Source organism: Cervus canadensis, chromosome X, assembly GCF_019320065.1.
Source record: "Cervus canadensis isolate Bull #8, Minnesota chromosome X, ASM1932006v1, whole genome shotgun sequence".
In the NCBI taxonomy this organism is placed as follows: Eukaryota; Metazoa; Chordata; class Mammalia; order Artiodactyla; family Cervidae; genus Cervus; species Cervus canadensis.
Genome location: NC_057419.1, coordinates 46,218,281 through 46,242,679, shown reverse-complemented (window position 1 = coordinate 46,242,679; position 24,399 = coordinate 46,218,281). Strand labels below are relative to the sequence as shown.

Below are 24,399 nucleotides of genomic sequence, written 5' to 3'. Positions count from 1 at the left end.
GTCCATGGAATTCTGCAGGCAAGAATACTGGAGTGGGTAGCCATTCCCCTCTCCAGGGGATCTTCCCAACCCACGGATTGAACCCGGGTCTTCCCACATTTCAGGCAGATTCTGTACTGTTTGAGCCACCAAGGAAGCCCCATTTTATATTTTATGTATAGGAGTGTGTATATGTTAATTCCAAATTCCTAATTTATTGTTCCCCCACCTTTTGCCTTTGATAATTATAAATTTATTTTCAAAGGCTAAATCTGTTACTATTTTGTAAATAAGTTCTTTTGTATCATTTTTTAAGATGCCACATAAAAGGGATATCATATGATATTTGTCTTTCTCTGACTTCGCTTAGTATGATAAGCTCTCGGTCCATCCAAGTTGCTGCAAATGGCATTAGTTCATTCTTTTTTATGGCTGAGTAATATTCCACTTGGGCTTCCCAAGTGGCTCAGTGTTAAAGAATCCACCTGTCAGTGAAGTAGACACAGGAGATGCAGTTTTGATCCCAGGGTTGGGAAGATCCCCTAGAGGTGGAAATAGCAACTCCCTCCAGTATTCTTGCCTGAAAAATCCTGAAAAATCCCATGGATGATGAACCCGATGGGCTGCAGTCCATAGGGTCACAAAGAGTCAGACACGATTGAGCACAATATTCCTTGTGGTATTTACCACATATTCTTTATCCTTTCATCTGTCCATAGACATTGAGTTGCTTCCATGTCTTAGCTATTGTGAATAGTGCTGGTATGAACATTGGGGTACATGTATGTTTTCAAATTATGGTTATCTCTGGATATATGTCCAGGAGTGGGATTGCAGGATCATATGGTAGTTCTATTTTTAGATTTTAAAGGAACCCCCATACTGTTCTCCATAGTAGCTACACCAATTTACATTCCCACCAACAGCGTGGGAGGGTTCCCTTTTCTTCGAAGATGGCCATTCTGACCCGTGTGAAGTAATACCTCATTGTGGTCTTGATTTGCACTTCTCTAATAGTTAGCAACATTGAGCATCTTTTTATGTGCTTTTTGGCCATTTGGGCAGAACTTTCTGTGTTGACCAGACAAGTGATGTGATGAGCAAGTGAGCAAGGAAGTGACTGATGCTCAAAACCACAATGAGGTATCACTTCAAGATGACTGCCACCCAGCTTTCTCTCCCTCTTGGGACACACACTTGAGCTTTTGGGGTCCTGAGCCATCATGTAAGACATCTGGTTACCCTGAAGCCGCCATGCTGGAATGATCATGTAGACATTTTTCCATGTGGAAAGAGCATATAGAAATAGAGAGCAAGGAAGATACCCAGTATGCCCAGCTGTGCCAACTCCCAGCTGTTTAAGTCTTCCTAGTCCAAGTGTCAGAAGCCTTCAAGATGATACCACCTCCAGCCACCATCTGACAGCAATGGTGTGAGAGATTCCCCAAGTCAAGACACTACCCAGCCAAGCTGCTTCCAAATTTCTGATGCAAGGAAAGCCTAAGAGATAATCAAAGCTAATGATTTGAAACCACTAAGTTTGATGGCAATTGTAGTGTAGCAGTCAATAACAGCGACAGCCCTTTTGAGAGAGCCTGCCACTTCCTCAGTCTGGGAGGGGAAGCCCTAGGAATCCATTGGTTCCACATGCACCCATACATACCACCAGTGACAGGACCCCTGGAGGCTTTCTGACCCTGGCGAGGCCTCTATTTCTCTCTTCCAGAAATTTATAACATGAATATCCCCATTGAGCCTCCTAGCTTGAGAACGCTAGGAACTTTGGCTTCAGTCTGTACTTTGTCTCTCAACCTGTGGAAGACAGAAAAAGGAATCAAACACTCAGGGAAAAGCAGGAAAGAGAGAGACCCCATAGCCTCAAATGAGGACCCTCCTTTCCTATTTTTCTGTCTTATTCCTGATGCTCTTCCTTCGTTCTTCCTTGAGACACGCTTATAACCATCATTACCATCACCTTTATTATTATGACCAAGGGTGACTGACCATTCACAAGCCAAGCAGTGTTCTAGGTACTCTATGTGTGGTAACTTTATTTTTTATTTATTTTTAAAGAGCTTAGGTTTTTTTTTTTTTTTAAACCTGCTACTAAACGGTTTAGCCAAAAAGACCAAAGCCCATGTCGTCCTCAGACTCTTCAGATTCTTCTTTCTTTGCGTCTACTTTCTTCTCCTTAGCTGGGGCAGCAGTGGTGGAGGGGACAGGACCTCCTGCGGGTTCAGCACCAGCTGCTGGGACAAGTCCGCCAGCCCCCATGTTGTAGATGAGGCTCCCGATGTTGACATTGGCCAAGACCTCTGCAAACAAGCCTGGTCAGAAAGGTTCAATGTTTACACCAGCTGCTTTAATGAGGGCATTGATCTTACACTCTGTGACCGTCACCTCATCGTCGTGCAGGATGAGGGCTGAGTAGCTGCAAGCAAGCTCCGAGAAGGAGGCCATGTGTGGGGCGAGTGCTAGGTGGGGGCTGTTGGGCGCGGTGCTACTCGCCCAGATGAAGTGAAGGTCTCACCCCAGCCGGGCCTTAGCTTCCTCAGAAGGACCGCATACTTTAGCGGCCACTGAAGAAAGGGCTATGCATATTAACTTTAATCCTCGCATGATCTATGAGGTAAACATCACGATTATCCATATTTACAGATGAGGAAACTGGGCCCTAAACAGAAAAGTCACTCATCTAACATCACACAGGCAGTCGGATAACAGGAGCTCTCTATCCAACACTGTTGTTATAGACCCTATTTTTTGGGTTTGTTTAGTCACTCACTCCTGTCCAGCTCTTTTGCAACCCAATGGACTACAGCCTGCCAGGCCCCTCTGTAAATGAGGATTCTCTAGGCAAGAATACTGGAGTGGGTTGCCCTGCCCTCCTCCCAACCAATGGATTAAACCTGCATCTCCTGTATTGGCAGGTGGATTCTTTACCACTAAGCCACCAGTGAAAGTGAGAGTCACTCCATCTTGTCCAACTCTTTGCAACCCCATGGAATTCTCCAGGCCAGAATACTGGAGTGGGTAGCCTTTCCCTTCTCCACGGGATCTTCCCAACCGGGGGATGGAACCCAGGTCTCCCACATTGCAGGCGGATTCTCTACCAACTGAGCCACAAGGGAAGCCCAATAATACTGGAGTGGGTAGCCTATCCATCTCCAGGGGATCTTCCCGACCCAGGAATCGAACTGGGGTCACCTGCATTGCAGGCAGATTCTTTACCAACTGAGCTATCAGGGAAGCCACCAGGGATTACATATTAAACTCAGTCGCTCACCCTTCAGTTCAGTTCAGTCACTCAGTAGTGTCCGACTCTTTGCGACCCCATGAATTGCAGCACGCCAGGCCTCCCTGTCCATCACCAACTCCCAGAGTTTACTCAAACTCATGTCCATCGAGTCAGTGATGCCATCCAGCCATCTCATCCTCTGTCATCCCCTTCTCCTCCTGCCCCCAATCCCTCCCAGCATCAGGGTCTTTTCCAATGAGTCAACTCTTTGCATGACGTGGCCAAAGTATTGGAGTTTCAGCTTCAGTATCGGTCCTTCCAATGAACACCCAGGACTGATCTCCTTTAGGATGGACTGGTTGGATCTCCTTGCAGTCCAAAGGACTCTCAAGAGTCTTCTCCAACACCATAGTTCAAAAGCATCAATTTTTCAGCACTCAGCTTTCCTCACAGTCCAACTCTCACATCCATACATGACCACTGGAAAAACCATAAGCCTTGACTAGATGGACCTTTGCTGGCAAAGTAATGTCTCTGCTTTTTAATATGCTATCTAGGTTGGTCATAACTTTCCTTCCAAGGAGTAAGTGTCTTTTAATTTCATGGCTGCAATCACCATCTGCAGTGATTTTGGAGCCCCAAAAAATAAAGTCTGACACTGTTTCCCCATCTATTTCCCCTTAGATCCTGCCAATAGAGACCCTCTGTTTTTGTTACAATTACTTGCAACTAAATTGCTTCTGATCAACCCCGATATGCATTCCAGTTTGATAAAACTTGGTACAAATAAATTTAACATGAGTTCAGATGGAAGGATACAATTGTTGCAGGAGAGACACTGTGATAGCTCCAGATACAAGTGCAGGTCAGAACTACAGGTCACTGGGGCTTCTGGTTCCAGGCTCAGTGGCTGGTTAAGAGAGAGAGAACTGAGGCTGCACGGGAGTGATGTGGGGGCAGGTCCTCAGGTAAATTCAGGAGGAGAGATTGGAAGGAAATGATTCAAACTCCAGCTGGATTAGGTCCAAAGTGAGGGAATCTCAATAAAGTACTTTGGTTCATCATAATGTGTTAATGTTGGTTCATTATATTGTTCATATTTATGACAAATACACACCAAAGTAACATAAGAGGTTAACAATAGGGGAAACTGGATATGGGGTATGTGGGAAATCTCTGTATATACTGTCTTTGCTACTTTTCAGGACACCTCGAACTATTGTCAAATTTTAAAATAAATTATCTTTGGCCGTGCTGAGTCTTTGTAGCTGTGCTCAGGCTTTCTCTAGTTGTGGCGAGTGGGGGCTACTTCTGTAGTTGCGGTGCACAGGTGGTTTCTCTTGTTGCGAAGCATGGTCTCTACAGAGCACAGGCTTTAGTAGTTGTAGCTCACAGGCTCAGTTGCCTCACAGAATGTGGAATCTTGCTGGACCAGGGATTGAATTCGTGTCCCCTCCATTGGCAGGTGAATTCTTAACCACTGGATCACCAGGGAAGTCCTGTTCTCAAATTTAAAATGTCCTCAAACAAGCAAACAAACCTTCTGTAATTGGAAGGTGGAATGGGGCCCCCAGAAACAGTCCAACAGTGAACAAAAGAGGGAGTGAAGGCCAGACCAGGAGTCTGAACACCAGGTGAGTTAGAAACATGAGGGTGAGTCCGATCGGCCCTCCTCTCCTCAGCCCTGGGAACCCCACCTATCGCGCACTGGAACTCAGGACACTCCAGATGTGGGTGGGAGTGGGGTGGTGCATGCCTGAGGGCAATGATGGTGCAAAGCCAGGCTCCCATGCTCCCCTCTGGGCTCTCACTAATGACCCAGAGCAAGTCAGTGCAAGGCGCCCCCCCAGGCTGCCATGTGCAGGGTCCCTGGTGTCGCCCTCTGAGGTTGGGGGAGGGTATCTGGAGACTGGAGATTTTTCATTCATAACTCACCACATTCCTAAGGAAGGGGAAGTAGCTGCCAGAGGTGATGGAAGAAGAGGGAGCACAGTTGCTTTTCCTGCTGCTGGTAATTGATCAGTAATGACCAATGCGCACGCCTGAGTCTAGACTCTTTCCCCTTATGGGCAGCAGGATGGATGCCCAACAGCAGGCTGGAGCTAGGTAGGCGTGAAAGTGTTAGTTGCCCAGTCGCGTCCAACTCTTTGTGATCCCGTGGACTGTAGTCCACCAGTCTTCTCTGTCCGTGGAATTCTCCAGGCAAGAATACTGGAGTGGGTTGCCATTCCCTTCTCCAGAGGATCTTCCCCACCGAGGGGATCTTCCCTACCCAGGGATCAAACCCAGATCTTCCTGCATGGCAGGCAGATTCTTCACCATCTGAGCCATCAGGGAAGCCCTAGAACTAGGAGTATGGTCTCCCAAAGGGGGAGGCTTGAAGTCTTTTGCTGGAAGCTTTCAATAGTTGTGAGGGCCGGGGAGGGAGAGAGGAGGCAGTGACTAGGTCTGGAGAAAGGATGCTCAGGCAGATTTGGGGGCCCAGCTGAGTGCCAGTCCCCAGGGTAGGGAAATTTCCATAGCTGCAATCAGCAACCCATTATAGGAAGAGAAGGCAGGCAGTCACATGATTCTGGGATCTAGGTTTTGTCCAGTAGTTCCAAGAGAAGGCCTGAGAGGCAAGGGAACCGGGGTATGGTGAAGAGAAAGTGAGGAGTAATCCATGGGTCCAAAGCAGAATGAGGATGGCAGAAAAGATAGAAAGGGAATCAGTGGAGGATATAGAGGACCAGGGGCCTGATCAGGTGGCTCAGCATTCCAGCCAGCTCCTGTCAGCTTCAGAAACTGTCTTGAAAGCAGTATGTGATTATCTGGAAATTGAACTCGCTGTGATCACTTCATTAGCAGAAGATTCTCTCCAACACTTTGTGTGTGAATAGAAGGCATCATTTGTTAAGTCATTCACCCATTCATTCATTCATATATCCAATTTTTAACAAATGATTTATTGATTGTACTGGGTCTTCATTGCTACATGAGGGCCTTCTCTAGTTGAGATGAGCGAGGGCTGCTCTTCCTTGCTGTGTGTGGGTTTCTCATTGCAGTGGCTTCTCTTGTTGCAGAGCACAGGCTCTAGGCACCCAGGCTTCAATAGTTGCAGCACACAGACTCCGTAGTTGTGGCACTCCAGAGCTTAATTGGGCTTAGTTGCTCTGTAGCATGTGGAATCTTCCTGGACCAGGGATCGAACCCATCTCCCCTGTGTTGGATTCCTATCCACTGTACCACCAGGAAGTTCTCATATATCAAATGTTGAGTGTTTCCAAAGTGCTCTGTCAACTAGATCCTGCTAACCTGGAGCTGAACCATATGAAAAGAAGCTTTTCCCCCTTTCCCCCTTCCAATGGGATGTGAAGTCTCAGGTTATTTACACAGGGTTCAGCTCCAAGTTCATGGAGCACACTGCAAACATCCAACACTGGATATATGAATGAACAAGTGAATGAACAAATTAAGCAACTTCTATTTATTTTAGCTTAAATATGCTCACCCACTAGGCGCAATCTGAGAATACTCTTAAAACATTGTAGGTGTAATTTACATACCATAAAATGGACCAGTCTGAAGTGAACAGCTTGTTGTGTTCTCATCTATGCATATCTCCCATGTAACCACTGTCCAGATCAACATACAGAACATTTCCATCACCCCAGAAAGTTCCCTTGTGCCCCTTCTGAGTCTACCTCCCTCACCCTCAGATGATGGCTTCTGTCATCATAGATTCAGAGGACATGGTGCTTTTTTTTTTGCTCCAGTGGGTCTTTGTTGCTTTGCGCAGACTTTCTCTAGTTACGGAGAGTGGGGGCTACGCTTTGCTGTGGGGCACAGTCTCTGTGGGGGCATGGTCTCAGCAGTTGCGGCCCCCAGGCTCTAGAGCATGGGCTCAGTAGTTGCAGCGCATAGGCTTGGTTTCTCTGTGGCATGTGAAATCTTCCCAGACAGAGGATGGAACCCGTGTCCCCTGCATTGGCAGGCAGATTCTTATCCACTGCGCTACCAGGGAAGTCCCAACATGGTGCTCTTGATTAGGTTTTTCATGGCGGGGTGTGGAGAGAACTAACGCAAAGCCACGGAAGTCAGTAACCAGTGGCTCAATGAGATGAAACTTGGAAATAAGATTGCACTCTGTCTCAGAGTTTAATCTGGAAAATAAATACGGCAGAAACTATGGAAGGGGGTGGGAAGTTCTCACGAATTGAGAGGTATGGTCTGTACAGTCATCCCCCAAAGGGGGCTTATTATAGTACCCTGTCAATCTGAGCACAAACATCCAGTCTTCCCAGCAGGTGTGTTCCGTCTGTGGAGATGGGTACAGCAGAACCTCATGCGTTAAATATTTGCTGTGGTTGCATACTCACCAAGTTGATTTTGGGTAACTAGGATTCCTATGTCACTTGCATTTTTGGGGAGAATATGCTGACCAGGTTGCCATGAATATGCAGACTACCATGTACTTATATATGTCAAAATGGTATTTGCACCATTAAGAACCTACAACTTTATTGTTTGGGGTCAATGTCATGGAGTCAGATTCCCGCTGGGACACTGACAAATCTGGGGTTCTCAGACTGGGAGGCTGAAGCCTGGATTTTGCCCTGTAGTGAATTCCCATAGTAGATACCATCTCTAAGATCTCTTGTTAAGACAGCCGTAAACATGCCAACCACAACTCTGGCCTTTCTTTGGAAACTTCCACCCTCACTGAAGACGTGTTTTGTAAACACAAGAATCTCCAAACAAGCTGAAATAGAATACAAATAATTCCTACCAAGTCAAAGGGAGATACAGCTCCTCAAGAAGCAAGCTAGATTTTTAAAACCTTTTTTATTTTCAAATATGACACAAATAAACATACAACATCAGTGTTCAAAATATCGATAATAGTGAACACTAGTGTAACAATATCCACCTAGGTCATTATGAAATGACCAACCTCCCCAAATCCTTCTGCATGTCCCTTTAAAAATATATATTTTTAATTTCTTGGCCACACTGCACAGCATATGAGACCGTAGCTTCCCAGTGAGGGATCAAACCCACATCCCCTGCATGGGAAGCGCAGAGTCTTAACCACTGGATCGCCAGGAAAGTCCTGCATGTCCCTTCTAGACATATCCCCCTCTCTACCACCCCATAGGTAACTTGTATGGCATTTTTATGGCAATCATTTCCTTGCTTTTCTTTATACTTTGACCATCTATACTGCATCCATAAACAGTATACTTTCTTTTTGCCTGGTTTTGAACTTTATATAAATGGAGTCAAACCGTTCATTTCTTATTTTTATATAGTATAAATGTGATATATAATACATACTGTTATTTATATTTATTGTTTCATTATGATATAGTATCCTATTGTATGAAATATGTACCACAATTTATTTAATCAATATACCATAACTTATTATTAATATATAAGTGCATATTCCTATAGTATTTCTTCTAAGGAATGGAGCTGCTGGGTCATAAGTTTGGTATTTCTTCAGCTTTAATAGACAAGGCAATGTTTTCAAAAACTGTTGTTCCAGTTTACACTTCCACCCCCATGTTATGAGAGTTTCAGTTGATTCACATCCTTGCCTATACTTGGCATGGTCAGACTTCTAAACTTTTGCCAGTTAGGTGGTGTGTTGGTATCTCGTGGTTTCAAATTTGCATTTCCCTAACTACTAATGCAGTTGAGCATGTTTTTATATAGTGGCTGGTCTTTTGTATTTATTCTTCTGTAAAGTATCTATTCAAGTCAGTTGCCCATTTTTCTATCAGGTTGTCTCTGTCTTACTGATTTGTAGGAGCAATTTCCACTTTCTGGATATAATTGATCTTTTCCCATTTGGGGACTTGTATTTTCACTTTATGGTTTTTTTTAATTTGCTTTATTTTTCAGAACATTTTAGATTGAGAAGAATTGATATTACATATACCTCACACTCAGTTTTCCTTATTATCAACAGCTTACCTGAGTAGGGCACATTTGTCGCTATTGATGAACCAATAGTGATATTAATATGTTATTATTGACTAGAATCCATACTTTATTCAGATTTCCTTTTCCAAGATGCTTTGTCAACTGGGTCCTGCAAGCTTGGAGCTGAACCGTATGAAAAGAAGCTTTTTCCCCTTTCCCCCTTCAAATGGGATGTAAAATCTCAGGTTATTTACACAGGGTTCAGCTCACACTCACTTTTCCATTCTGCATATTGTGTCTTTTGAAAAAAAATCCTTAATTTTCATTGAGCAGGGCTCCACAGGGCTCCCTGATGGCTGATTTACAGGGACCAGACCATCTCACCATGCTCTCTCTGGGATCACTCAGAACTCGCTGCTGGAATTAATGGAGGGTGGGTAGGGGGTGGGATGCAGAGTTACAGAAGCAAACTATATTATGTGTTTCTTCAGGTCTTCTATCTGGCCCTCTCCTTTTGGAACTCAAGAAGCAGGAATCTGACATTTTTGTTTTCTGGTTCTTCTCCAAGAGTCCTCCCCTCAGGGCAGTAGATGGCTGGAGTCTTGGCTATTTGGCCTGGGAGGAGAGGTGTGCCAAGAATGGGGGAGGAGGTTTCTTTTAGACTAACACAGGGGGTCATTACTTCAAATATTTTCCTGGGCACACATATCCATCTCGAAATGCTTCAGTGGAAAAAGTTAACTGCACATCACTGGTTGTTTACCGAGCGCTAAAGATTGAATCAGAAGGGCTGTGTTCACAAAGCAGAACTGCTGAGGACTCAGAATGTGACCTTGAGTACACATGCCCTCCCCCAGGTTTCAATCTCTCAATCTATGATACAAGGAGAAGCCTTCCTACAGCATTTATCCTGCTGAATTTCAAGGCTATAAGCCCCTTTGAGACCTCAGATGAAAAGGGGTCTTAGATTTAAAGGATAAACTATTCACCCTTGGCTCAAAAAAAGGACGTTATTTCTCAAGACAGAGTATGAAAGATTGTGAGATTTTGAGGTTTCCTGGGTGGGGAGGAATAGGCAGGATTTATATTATGTTCCAGTCTATTTATAATATTTTTGGTCTACTTCAAATTAAAAGAAATAAGAATGTCCTAGAACCCTTTCAAGAACAGAAAAATTCACTCCTCTCCCCGTTTTTCAGGCTGGATGAAATTGCAAGAGTTGTGCTCTACTTGTAGCTGATTATGCCCCTAAATAAAGTTTAGACAAATTTTTTTAGGACTTTTGTGTAGAACCTGTTCTACAATATGTAGTAAGATGCACAAAGAATGAAATTTTAGTTGACATGAAGAGAAATGATTCCACCATGCTTAAAAATGAATTTTTAAAAAATGATTAAATTCTTATTGATATTTTTTCAAGTCAGTGATTTTAGAGTTGATGTTTTGAACTAAACAGTTAATGCTTAACCTGATGGGCTTTCTTCCTGTCATAGTTTAGTTTTTGCTACCTGAAATAACTCCTATCCATGCATATTGAAACCACATCCATCTTTCAAGGCCATCAGCTGTTTCTGAACACAGTTGATACACTGTCACTTCTTGCTTCATATCGAGGTTAAAAAAAAACAACCCATGAGATGTCAGAAGGGAGGATACTGGCCAAATTAGTTATGTCTAGCCTTCACATACTAAAGGATGGATGAAGGAAATAATTAACTAATGTAACTAATTATTGGGTAGATCAATCAGTCTTAGGGTTGCCAGATTTAGCAAATCAGAATGTAGGACGCCCAGTTATATTTGAATTTCAGATAAACAACAAATAACTTTTTTTTTAGTTTAAGTATGTCCCATGAAATATTCATGACGTTTGTCCTAAAAACTATTCGTTGTTTATCTGGAATTCAACGTAACTGGGCGTCCTGTAGTTTATCTGGCACCCCTACTTGGAGTACTGGGATTTCCCGAGGCGCCTGGCTTCCTCCAAGCAGGTGCTCAGCATCTGTGTAATTGTTAGAGCGAAACCCAAACCAGCCTTGCAGCTCGCGCTCGCTATAGACAGACACCCTGATAGGAGACCGTCACTCAAGACTGGCGAAAGGGTCCACACCCGGGAGGCAGCCCCACCGTGTGGTCTCTCTGGGGCTCTCTGCACCCCTTGACAGGTTCCGTCCTTCCCCCTCAGTCCCCGATCCCCAGCCCTACCCTCCATCTCGTGACCCTTCGTCACGGGCCGGGGGAGGGACTGCCCGACTCGGCGATCGTTGCCTGACATTGGCAGGGCCTTCCATCCATCATGTTAGGCTCCGCCCATCACCCTGACGTTTCCCAAGCTACGTCTCTCCCGCAAACTGCGGCGTAGCTAGGGATTGGTGGAGAAGGCGGCGACCGTCCCCGCGGAGGCGACGATAGGGCGACCTCTGGGAGTCGCAGCACCGCTCGTGCTGTGGTGGTCGCTGGCGTCCTGCTGGTCAGTTCCGCGTCGCCCTGCGCTGCTACAGCCGCCGCGGAACCATGGTTGTGCTTGTCGTGCTCCTGTCGTCCTTGGTGGCGGGTGAGGACCCGGGGGCGGGCGGGAGGCGCTCCGCGAGGGAGCTCCGAGGGCCGCTGGGCTTGGGGGTCGCGGGCAGCCAAGGGTGGGCGGCAGTGGGGCGGGTGCCGCAGTGCGGGCAGCCGGCGGTGGCCTCGCCCCAGCCGCCTCTCTCTCAATCTTCTCTCTGGGCCAGCCTGTGGCGGCGCGGCCTGGCGGGCTTGCAGGGACCGGGCCGGGCGGGGCTGGGCTGGGTTGCGTGGGGGCACCTGAGCCGGTCTCCACCTTCCGCCTCTTCGAGAAAGGCGCGTCCAGCTGTCTCACTCCGGCCTCTTCCGCCTCGGGAGGCTCTTCGGAGGACCGGGAGGCATTTCTCAATCAGCTGATGAACCGCAGCCCTTTGCGAAGAGGCCGACGTCCCAGCTGCCCTCAGCTGCTGCTTTTCTTGGTGTCTTCATTTCTAGCAGTGGTCATCAGTAATTGGTGAAATTCCTCTTCCCCCTCCCCACGGTTTCAAGATACGAAAGTTGGAAGTGGAGTATTAATAATTGTTTTTGTGTGATTATTTTCTCAAGGAGAATTCCAAGTACCTCTCCATAAAGTTTGCAGTAGTTCCTAATTTTAAGGATTTGGAAACTAAGGTATGAGTCACGTTCTTGGGGTCACATGTCAAATGGTAGCTTTCTCCGTGAATCTAGGTTCCCCAGTATTCCGCAAGGGGAATGCCAGTCAGCTCCTATTTGGCTTCTTACCGTATATCATGTAATTAATTTAATTTTGCATCAGTCCTTAGGAGAGTGGTCAAGCCTAGATAAGTTACCCACAGCACACAAGTGGTAAGCAGCAAGCCTGGGACTGAACCCAGATCACTGGGCTCCAAAGCCCAGTGATGGGCCTTTCCTATTGTATCTGTTGTGGCACAGGTGTGAGAATGTGGGAATGATGGGTGCTGGAACTAGGGGCACGGAGAGTGGTGAACATGAGACCGCACTGAGAACAGTTTGGAGGAATGGGTCCTTGTTACCCAGCGTGCCAGTTTAAAACCTAGAGGTTAAAAATCTGTAGACGGCCTGTGCCGCTGCTCTGTGAAGTGCTGAGACACTTCACTTTGGGAATGGTGGTTTAATTTTACACGGAGATATAGACCTTTGTTGTTTTTGAAGTCTACAGGTCTTCTCCATCCCTGGAGGTGCCCAGTGTTGTGTTGAGGCTAGCTGGCTTGTTTTCATGACTGTAGAATTTTAGAGTTGTATTGTTCCTTTCGTCTCTGGCTCTGGCAAGGTCGTTCTGATCAGTCTAGTTGGGTACTTCAGGAGAATTTAATTTTTTAAACTTGGTTTTGGAAATGTAAAGATCTTCCCTTTGGTACTGTGATTTAACTGAACATCTTGCTGAAATGCATGTTTTAATGTTATAATTGATCTTCCTGTGATTCAGTGAGGTTTGAGGGGTTTTGTTAAGTTTTGGTCTGAGGCAAATAATTGCTTCTGTACATGGTTTGAACCTGCTTTCCTAACTAGAAAAGTCTAGTTCATGCAGACCAAGAATCTGATCCTGTCAGCTTCTTCACTGCTGTGGTCTTGTCAGATGAGGTTAAATTACTGTTTTCCACAGTGACTAAATGTGACTTAATGGAAAACATCTTTTAAGAGATCTGACTTCTGTATTTGAGGAAAAACTATGTCATTTAAAATGGCGATACCAAATCAGGGAGAGAGTGGAAGTGAACTAGAAGTAAATACCAGGTCGTGAGGAGTATTTGGGAAAAAAATTCAGATGGTTAGCTTGGAGAGGAAAGGCCAAGGGCGGACACATGGAATGTGTAGGGGCGTCACGTTGAAGAAGGATTCGATTTGGTCAGTGATACCCCAGAGGTCAAAAGTAGGACCTGTTTCATTTTTTACATGATGATTTCATCTTCATTCAGAGATGACAACACAGTATGGTGGGCATTCCCAAAGCGAAGGATTCTTAACCTCTAGCCCAGATTGGGGAGGCTGGGGGAAATTTCCCTGGGCTGGGTGCCTCACATGTAAATGTGTGAACGGTTGGGGTGGGAAGAAAAGGGTTTTTGGACAGAACAGTATGTGTAAATGCACAGAGATATGAGAGCAAAAGAGCAGTTTGGTGGAGCCGAAACGTCTAGGAGTTAAAGTTGCAGAGATTCCATAGGAAGGGTGGTGAAGTGCCTTGGGTGTTATGTTTTGGATTTTGTCTCAGAGGCTCTGGGCATTGAGTGAAGGTGGTCGAGCTGAAGGGTGAACATTCAGATCTGTAGTTTGAAAAGGTGCTGGGAAGACTGGATCGGAGAGTGGCATGACTGGTCACAAGGAGGCCGGTTCTGTCTAGCCTCAGGAGGGCCTGAGGAGGGCCCTGGACATGGAGAGGAAAGGGCTTGGGAGAGAAGAAGAAAAGATGGACAGAACTCAGAGGTTGATGAGCTGTGGTGCTGAGGAAGGGTTTCAAGATGATTAATTCAAGCAGCTGGGTGGAAGGTGGCATCATCCTTTGATACAGAGAATACAGGAGGCGTGTGTGGGGAAAATGTTCAGTTCAGTTCTGAACCTGTTGCGTTTGAAGCACCCGTGGAACTTGGAAGGAAATGCTCAGCAGACTGCTGGATATCTAGGCAGAAGGCTTAAGGTGAATCTAGGCTGAAAATAAAAATCTGGGACCCATGAGTGTGTTTTTGGTGTTTGGAGCCTTAGAGAGTAGATGGGCTCAGGCATGGGGGAAGCCAGCATAGAACAGTAAGCAGTGGGGGTCAGGAATGGAGCCGCAGATCTCCACAGTGGAGTGTGCTGGATTTTGCGTGCTTTGTAATATACTATGAACCCATTATTACATTATAATTTGTGAATGTATACTTTTTAAGTAGACATATGTATACTGGGAATACTTTCAAGCTTTGTACTGGAAGGGTTGAAATCTAAAAAGCTTGCATGTCACTGCTTTAAAGGAGGGGAAGAAGAAGAAACTGAGGAGAAATGCAGCCAGAGGGACTGGGAGGAAAACCAGGGGCTCAGGCTTAGGGAGACCAGGGCAGGAGTTTCAAGGACAGAGTTGCCAGAATCAGCCGCTTTGGGCAGTTACATAAATTGAGGCTTGCAAACTGTCTCTGGGATTTGGTGAGTCATTTCGGTGGCGTGGTGGGGTCAGAAGCTGTGGGTTAGGTAGCATATAGGAGATAAAGAAGCAGAGGAGCCAGGTGGTGGCTGACTACTCTTCCAAGGTGGTTCTTCATCTGAAGGGAAGCAGAGGCGGGAGGGAGCTGGTAGGACCAAAGGAGAGTTTCTGTGGTGTGGATTTTAGAATGGGAGCACCCTACAAGTATTTTTGTGTGCTCAAATAAAAGAGCCAGTTGAGAGGGAAAAAGCGCTAGTGCAAGATGTAGCTTCATTCATTCACTCTCAACAAGTATTGATGGAGCACCAGTGTGCCAGGCACTGTTCTCAACCCTGGGGCTATTGTGTGAACAAGACAAACAGAAACCCCTGCGTTCATGGGACTCGTATTGTACAGGGCCAGCTTTTTATGCCCCCAGCCATACAGCCACCTAACTTCTGGTACAGGGTCTGTTCCAAGTTGGGAAGCCAACTTCTTACACTTTGTAAACGATTAGAATGTTGGGACTATGGAGATGATTACTGGCAAATGTAGGGTTTGTAAGTTGAGGTGGCATCTCCATTCACTAGTTGTGTTCAGATGGGTGACCTTTCAGGTATCGTGGCGATGCCTGCATGAAGCATTAGTTTCTTGGTATAGGAGTCTACCTTTTCTCAGCCTCTTGATATGTCCGTTGGAAATACTATGTCCTGGACTTCGTTTCTAAAGTCTGAAGTATTATACCTTCTAACTGGTAATATGTACCCTCCCCCCCATTTGACAGTTCTCATTTCACTAGCTTTGCCTGTGGGACATAAGGAAAGCTAGGATCTATCCTAAGATAAACTAACCGGCTGAAATTTCAGAGTGATATACTAGAAATTTTTTGAATTTGCATTTTGAAGAGAGAATTGGTGGTAGCAATAACTTAGACATTTCAAGTTTATTTTCTTCCTTTCTAGTCTGGGTCAGGGTTTTGGTTTTTGTTGAAAATCTGGAGAAATGCTCTGATTTCTAATCCTTGCCAAATTGTCACATGCCCCTATTTAGGGGCCATCTGCATGAAGGCATCTACATCATTATGAGAATCCTGTTTCATTGCTGTAACTTTGTTACAGCAGAAGGTATGGACTTAAATTCTTGCAGTGATACTCTGTAAAAGAATTTGTTGATCTTTAGGATTCAGCATTTTGTCCAGTCAACATTTTAGTATGCTAAGTCAATGGAGAATGGGAAAGTATGTAATTAAATTTTTTCAGTGTAGTTGCAGAAATTTTGTGATGCTGATTATTAATCTGTTTTCTTTTCAGGTATCTTAGGGAATGAATTCAGCATATTAAGATCACCAGGATCTGTTGTTTTCCGGAATGGAAATTGGCCTATCCCAGGAGAGCGAATCCCAGACGTGGCTGCGTTGTCAATGGGCTTCTCTGTGAAAGAGGTATGTGTATTTTAAAAAAATATCTGGAGCTGCTTCTGAAAGCATTTTTGTTGATTTCTGTTAATAGCCCAAGAAAGCAGCAGGCAGACATAGGTACAGATTACAAAAGTAAAAAATTTATTTGTAGTCAGGGAGATTTTAGGTAAGTGTTTCAAGCTTGGTTATGAAAGCAAAGCATTATAAAACATTAACCATGTAATTGTTTATTCATAGTAGTGACGTCCTTTGTTATATTAGAGAATGCATCTGTCGTACTGTTAATAGGATGTATAAATTTATTGGTTTTTTCCAGTACACATGATAGATTTGTGTCTTATTTGAGGCTGCCATTACAAAGTACCACAGACTGGGTGTTTTATAAACAACAACACTTACTTCTTCCAGTTCTAGGGGCTAGAAGTCCAAGATAGGGTGCCAGCATGGTGAAGATCCTCTCCAGGTTGCAGAGTGCCAACTTCTTATTGTATGTGGTAGAGAGAGCCCTCTGGAGTCCCCTTTATAAGGGGTCTGATCCCATTTATAAGGATTCCATCCTCATGACCTAGTTCCCTCACTCAGGCCCCTCCTCCTAATACCATCACTTTGGAGGGGGTTAGGATTTCAACATGAGTTTCGAGGGGATACAAGCATTCAGCCCATTGCAATTTATTATGAATGATGCAATGTATATGCATCTTACCTGAGTTTAGGAAAATAATGTGGTCAGTAGTCATAACCTGTTGTAGTAACCGACTGCTTATGTGTGATTGTTGCAGAGAGGGGCCTAGATCCAGTCAGCATGAGAGAGCTTAAAGCTCAGGGCTGGAAGAAAGGAGATGGAGTTTGTTCTATCTCCCTGTCTCCTCCCACTTTAAGGTTTGATGCTTTTGAGGTGGTCTCTAGACATCATGAATCACTCAGAGGAATGTTCTTCCTGGGTCCTGAGTGCCCTTGAAACCAGAAGCTGTGCACAGGAACTGCCTTTCGGTTGGGCCTCTGGGTGGAGCTCCTTGCGTGAATGTGACTGGTTGTTTACATTTAAATATGAAATTTGTACCTTGTTCTTTACGAACTTAATTTTGACTACAAATGGCTGTCAAAATAACCTTTAGAAGTAATTATTACTAAACTGCAAGTCACTTTCAGCAGGAATTTTATTTATAAAGTGCTTAAAGAGAATGTTGTAATGGTAGTCTTGCTGTGTCACTGTGAAAGAGAAACATGATATTGTAGCAGATAAGGGCAAAGGATGATGTGAGGGAAGAAAATATCCACAGTTACATGGAGGAGAAAGTATTTCATAATCTGGAATTTGGAAAGTACCTACATTTTGTTCACTTGCCTGCTTTTTTCCACAGAAGGTTTGAGATGACTTATTACTAGACTTGACTGTTTCAAGTCTGTAGCAGTTAAAATGAAGAAGGTAGAACTCAGCATCCTCAATTAGGAGATTGCAACTACTGCCTTAAATAAGACGTTTGCTGTCCCTATGAGTTTTCGTTGCTGGTATCATCCCAGAACCCCTTAACTCTGCTTGTCAGATGTTACTGGGGAAATGGTCTCCTGAATTGATAATTAAGCACAGTTTCATGCTTTTCAATATGCAGGACCTTTCTTGGCCAGGCCTTGCAGTAGGTAACCTATTCCACCGTCCTCGAGCTACTGTTATGGTGATGGTGAAAGGAGTGGACAAGCTTGCTCTACCCCCAGGCAGTGTCATTTCGTACCCTTTGGAGAATGTGAGTATTTACCATAAAGAATTAAAGGGATGCATTTAACATTTTGTCTTGTCAGCTGTCACTATGGATTGTGTTCTAAGCACTCGTCTTTCTTTTAATGCCCTGATAAATAAAATGCAGTTTTTTTAAAAATTATATGATGGTTGCAGATTGATTGAAACTTGGCTGCTTGCTATGCATGAGAGTATTTCTAAGTGTAAGAGGTCAAGAAATTGCCCCGCTCTGAGAATAGTCAGAGGGTTGAAAAAGAGAAATCAATTGAGGGTGTAACCTGTTGACATATTCTTGGGCATTATTTCATCACCTTCCCTTCAGAATTTTATCATTTGTTTTGGTAAGGAAAAGACTGGGGGCAGTTTTGCTGGCTCACTTATTCTTTTACTGGCTTTTTAGGCAATATGGCTGACTGAACTGTTGTGAAAGGCCCTCCTTCTACTGTAAGCATATGGAAGTCAGCAAACATCTTTACATGTATAACTAAAATTGAAAGCAAGAAAGGGATATACACAGGTGCCAGATGTGATTAGAAAATATAGAAGCCACAGTGATGAGCAGGAGCTGAGGGTGAAATTGTGTTCCTTACAGAAAGCCAGGAACTATAAAAATGCTGTCTTGTTCTCGAAAGGAAGCCCCAGCTGCCCCAGGGCTACCCCAGAGGAGCTGCCTTGCCACCCTTAGCTGTGGAACCCAAAGAGCCCCCTATGAGAAATCTGAACTATGGGCTTACACTGTACAGTTATCTGCTTCAAATTCACACAATCCATCCCACACAGATATGTCCACAATCCAGGGCTGTTGTGGTAAAAAAAAAAAAAAAAGAATTGAAGAGTTGAATTTACCAAAACACTTGAAGAGGAAAAAAATGCCATGAGAAAGTCAGCAGGTCCAACAAATAGAATTCATCCCCCTAGAACTACAGATAATAAACCAGTCTCAAAAAGAGGCTTGAAAATACATACATATATTAAAATTGTGAGAAAGTTAAAGGAAGGGTGAGAAACTAGAGGCAGTTAAAAGTTATTTTTTAGATGTGGTACTTTCATTTCCACTTAAAAATATATTGTAATTTATGTTGATTTCTTTAACCCATGAGTTATTTAAAAGTGTTGTAACATGTGGGTTCTTTCAGGATAACTTTTAATTATTCAGTTTCTAATTTCATTGCATTATAACACTGGTCAAAAGATGCTGATTTGGGAGGGGGGATTATTTTCAGACTTTTCCTGTGGTCTAGTATACATATCTCCAAGCACATGACATTTTTACCCAAAAAATGACCATGTGTTAGGCCACAAGGCAAAGCGCAACAGATACTATCAGTATCATATAAACTACCTTCTCTGACCACAATGCAGTTAAATCTGAAAAAATAACAAAATGATACCTTTACAAAATGACTGCAAATGATAGAAACAAGCACGAGATATGAGTCCTCGGGTTTAGAGCACACTGAGGTGGGCTAAAGGCAAATCAACACCTAAATATGAGTGAAACTGAAGACCCGTCAAGGACACTGACAGTCTTAGCAACGAGAAAAGATACTGTCATGACAAAGGAATGCGAGTAAAATCGTAGCAAATTCCTCATCATTGCCACTGGGGATTAGAAGTGCAAGAAGGGAAAAGCAGTAATTGCACAGTATGAAGCTAGGCTGAGAATACTGTTTAAGTAGACATAATAAAATGACTTATGATATAGCTATTGGGAAGGTGCAGAGAGAGAACCTGCATATAAGGAGATAGGGCTCTGGTTGGTGATGTGGGAGAGCTTAATCCTCATCTGCTATAATGGGCAGTAAATAGGTAATGCCTAAAATTGAAAAATCAAGATGTAGCAATATAAACACATTATTTAGAGATGGTGGTTAAAAGAAAAGGAAACAAAGGATTTGAAAGTGAATGCTACAAGTAGTTACAAAGGATGTAATGTTGTCAGCATGATGAGTGTAGTTAACACTGCTGTGTGATAACATATGAAAGTTGTCAAAAGTGTAAATTCTAAGTTCTCTTCATAAGGAAAAAAATTTTCTTTTTTGCTTTCTCTTTTTGGGATCTGTATGGTGATGGTAATTATTACTGTGGTAATAATTTCACAATGATTATGTCATCCACCTTAAACTTATACAGTGATGTATGTCAATTATCTCAATAAAACTGAAAAAAATTAACTTGAAGTGAGGAAGAAAAAAGATGGAGGAAAGAGAGTGAGTACCTCAGAGGAATGGAAACGGGCAAACGTATTTTCATAAAAAATCTTACAGAACTACTGGTCTCTTAAGTGGCATGTGTACAAAATTTTTTAAAAGTCAATACGAAAAGATACTGGAACAGACACAGTCCTAAATAATTCATGGGTTGAGAAAACTACAGCAGAGATTTTGAAATTATTTGGAACTGAAAATGTACCATATATTTTTAAAATTGTGGGGTGCGGCTAAAGTGGTGAGAAGGAAATTTATAACCTTAAATGCACATGTTAGATAATTTCAAAGATTGGAAATTAGTGAGCTAAAGAAACCAGAAGAATTTCAGAGTAAATGGAAGGGAACAATAAAAATGAAAGGTGTATTAAAACATTTTTCTTAGTCTTCACAAAGATTATTAAGTAGCTTGCTGTGTGTGATTTTCTATGAAAATCACTATAGAAGATCTCTTTTAAAAAATATATTAAAAATCCAAAATGCCCTTCAGATTTTCATTAGCCTACAATCCGAAATTAAACATTTTAAAAAGAGTAGCTTCAATTTACATGAGTAGAAACTGTGAAAAGAGCTCATGTTATTGCTTGACCCTGACTGAGTGCCTCTAAGGGAAAAATCCACCTCAAAACAAACAAAAGCTTTAGAATTCCACTTAATGAAGCTTCTATTTGATTAGCTAGCTGTTATCATTAGTTTCAAGTCCTATAGATACAGAATTTCTGTTTTCTCTAGGACAAACATATGCATATCCTTATAATACAGTTTTAAGCATGAGCTTTTCTTTCTTTCCAGTTTAGCGGGTCTGTATCCTTTTTTCCTTCCCAGTTTGGCGTTCACCTGACTCAGTAGCTTCTCCAGTTTGATTGCTAGGGACATGTCACCTTTAATCTTCCAACTTTCCTGCTATGAATGCCACTGAGGTGAAATGAGGCTGGAGAGTTTGTGTTACGTGTTCTCATATCCCTTCCAAATCCCAAGGAAGTTGACTGTGAGGATTGCAAAAGGAGCACGTTTGTGGCACGTTGTGGCACTCAGGATGCTTATAAAAAGGATGCTTTTGCAAGTTGGAACTCTGTTCCCCATCTTCAGTTACTCATTAACTTATTTTAAGAGAATCTGGGGAAGAGTTGATAAGCATTGAGTAAGAGAAAAAAATTAATTTCACTTCACAGTTACTAAACACATTTATTTCTGCCTGATCCACATTAATGTGCTTATAAACATGAACCTTTTAAGAGTAGAAGAAACTACTGAAAAAAATCACTCTGAGAAATCGCCATTAAAACAAAAACATTGCTACCATATTGCTTGCTTTAATAATGATGAGAATAAAATACTTTTTGAGGGGAAAAGTTACCATTCTTTTAAAAAACAATGTGGGGGCAGAAACAGGTCTATGGGAATAGAAGTCAGAATTTTGATTACCCTTGGGGGTGGAGGGAGTGGGTAGAGAGGCTTGTAGGGTGCTGATGTTTTATTTTGATCTGGTGCGGCTATATGAATATCCATTTATAAATACTCCCTGAACTGCTAAGCCAAGATTTATGCACCATATTATATGTATGTTGTGTGCGTGTGTGATCAGTTGTGTCCAACTCTTTGTGACCCCATGGGACTATAGCCCACAAGTCTCCTCTGTCCATGGGAATTTTCTAGGCAAGAATACTGGAGTGGGCTACCATTTTTTTCTCCAGGGGAATCTTCCCGACCCAGGGATCAAACCCTGTGTCTCCTACATTGGTAGGCAGATTCTTTAGCACTGAGCCATCTGGGAAGCCCCATATGTATGTTACACTTTAACAAGAAATTCAGGGGAAAAAGTACATTTTATCATAATTGGCAATTTCAGTTTATTAATACCATGTGGTCCCAAGATAAATTTCACATTCAAATTTATTGTGACATACTTTGTCCCTTGCCTAGGAATCTTCAGTCTATCTGAAGACTAAACCCTACACCGTATTAAATATTTTTTCCTTTTTAAAAAATTATTTTTAAAATTTTATTTATTTTTAATTGGAGAATAATTGCTTTACAATGTTATGTTGGTTTCTACATCAACATGAATCAACCATAGATAGATGTATGTCTCCTCCCTCTTGAACCTCCCTCCCATCCTGTAAACATTTTGAAAGTTTTGAAATGAAAAATGAGGTCTGTTTCTTTCAATCAAATTCAAGTCTTCAAATTCCCTTCACCTCTTAAATGCAAGTTAATAAATTATTGTAGAATATGCATTCATTGTGGCACATTTTGTCAATATTGAAACCAAATGTGTTCCTGCTAAAAAATACCTGAATGACCAACTGAACCTGCCTGTCAGTGCAGGGGATGCCAGAGACATGGGTTTGATCCCTGGGTCAGGAGGATCCCCTGGAGGAGGAAATGGCAACCCATTCCAGTATTCTTGCCTGGAGAATTCCATGGACAGAGGAGCCTGGTGGGCTACAGTCCATGGGGTCACAAAGAGTTGGACTCAACTGAGGGGCTGAGCACATGCATGACCACCTGAAAGTGAAGCTTTGCACAAGATAGTGTTTTGTCCTTAATTTTGCAAGTGTTTTCTTATTTAGGCACATTCGGAGACACAAACTCATTGGCCCACTAGGGGGCTGTTTAATCTTCAGTATCCTCAAACAGGATCTTTGTATTTGGATATGATTTGGGTCTTTTAAATGTCCATAGAAAATGCTGGTACTTTTTTTTTTAAGGCTCCCTTTTTAATACTATTTAAATGATTTTTCTTCCTACTTGGGTTCAGATAATAATTAAAGTCTCACTCTTAAATTTCAGGCAGTTCCTTTTAGTCTTGACAGCGTGGCAAATTCCATTCATTCCTTATTTTCTGAAGAAACTCCTGTGGTTTTGCAGTTGGCTCCCAGTGAGGAAGTAAGTTGTGATAGTTTTTATTTTAAATGCTTTGAAAAATAAGCTGTCATTATTTAATGAAAATTTAAAATGATTTTTATGAAAAATGCTGATAGACCTTGGTATATTGGAATTAATCTGCAGAATGTAATACAATTTTGGATTCTTCTTCCAGAGAGTGTACATGGTGGGGAAGGCAAACTCAGTTTTTGAAGATCTCTCAGTAACGCTCAGACAGCTCCGCAATCGACTGTTTCAAGAAAACTCTGTTCTTACTTCACTTCCCCTCAATTCTCTGAGTAGGAACAATGAAGTAAGTAGTGTAGTCATTGAATGAATAAGTGAATATTACTAATTTCTCATGCTTCTGACTTTAGAGCAAACTTGAAATTTTAGAAAATGAAGTTTTACAAGTTTCCTGCTGGAGTAGATTCATTTTTTCCTTTAGTGTAATTTTTAAATTAAATGATTCTCATGAACTGACTCTTTTTGTGAGTTGAGCTATAGTAAATAGTATGACGTACTAGTGCAAGGGTTGCCACCAATTAATCCCGACAGGCCAGAAATCACAGTAACTACTTTGGTAGTGGGTGGAACTGGGTAGATCTGGTAATGTGGGAGCTGTTATTCACTGCCTCTTCTGGTATGTTGCCTCATTTTTCTATTCATTCTCAACTGTCCAGTGTAGGGTGCTACCCTTCCTTTGACTCCTGTATGTCAGCTTTACCACCTATTCACCTGTTCATGCACCCTCTTAACCACATGACATGCCACCTTTGTGGTAGCCTCCCCTCACCTACTCTGGATGACCAGGACTACCACCTTTTATTCTTCAAGGGATGTGAGCAAATGAGACTATTGGCAAGACCTCATTGCAGTGTGCCAGAATATTCTGATGCCCTGAGGGAAAACCACTTTAGAGTTTGGATGCTTTATCATGGCTTTATCAAAAATAAAGTTATTGAGAGGTAGTCACTGTGCTGGAGAATAACATCACCATTTTGTTAGGAAGTACTATTCTTTTTTTTTTTTTTAACTTTTCCTTTTTTTTTTATTTTTTATTAGTTGGAGGCTAATTACTTCACAACATTTCAGTGGGTTTTGTCATACATTGACATGAATCAGCCATGGAGTTACATGTATTCCCCATCCCGATCCCCCCTCCCACCTCCCTCTCCACCCGATTCCTCTGGGTCTTCCCAGTGCACCAGGCCCGAGCACTTGTCTCATGCATCCAGCCTGGGCTGGTGATCTATTTCACTATAGATAATATATATGCTGTTCTTTCGAAACATCCCACCCTCGCCTTCTCCCACAGAGTTCAAAAGTCTGTTCTGTACTTCTGTGTCTCTTTTTCTGTTTTGCATATAGGGTTATCATTACCATCTTTCTAAATTCCATATATATGTG

At 42.9% G+C, this 24,399-nt stretch overlaps 1 protein-coding gene and 1 pseudogene across 1 annotated transcript in view; one reads left to right on the top strand and one right to left on the bottom strand.

Annotated features, from left to right (window-relative positions):
* Window positions 1-2,094: 2,094 nt before the first annotated feature.
* Window positions 2,095-2,439, bottom strand: LOC122435535 (annotated as a pseudogene).
* Window positions 2,440-11,472: 9,033 nt separating this feature from the next.
* ATP6AP2 (ATPase H+ transporting accessory protein 2) overlaps window positions 11,473-24,399 on the top strand; it is an 18,955-nt gene continuing 6,028 nt past the window's right edge. Inside the window, exons 1-5 of the mRNA XM_043459193.1 lie at window positions 11,473-11,681; window positions 16,073-16,203; window positions 17,790-17,921; window positions 22,915-23,010; window positions 23,165-23,302. Of these exons, the coding sequence (XP_043315128.1) occupies window positions 11,642-11,681; window positions 16,073-16,203; window positions 17,790-17,921; window positions 22,915-23,010; window positions 23,165-23,302 (537 nt within the window). The 5' untranslated portion in view covers window positions 11,473-11,641. The remainder of the gene's footprint in view (window positions 11,682-16,072; window positions 16,204-17,789; window positions 17,922-22,914; window positions 23,011-23,164; window positions 23,303-24,399) is intronic.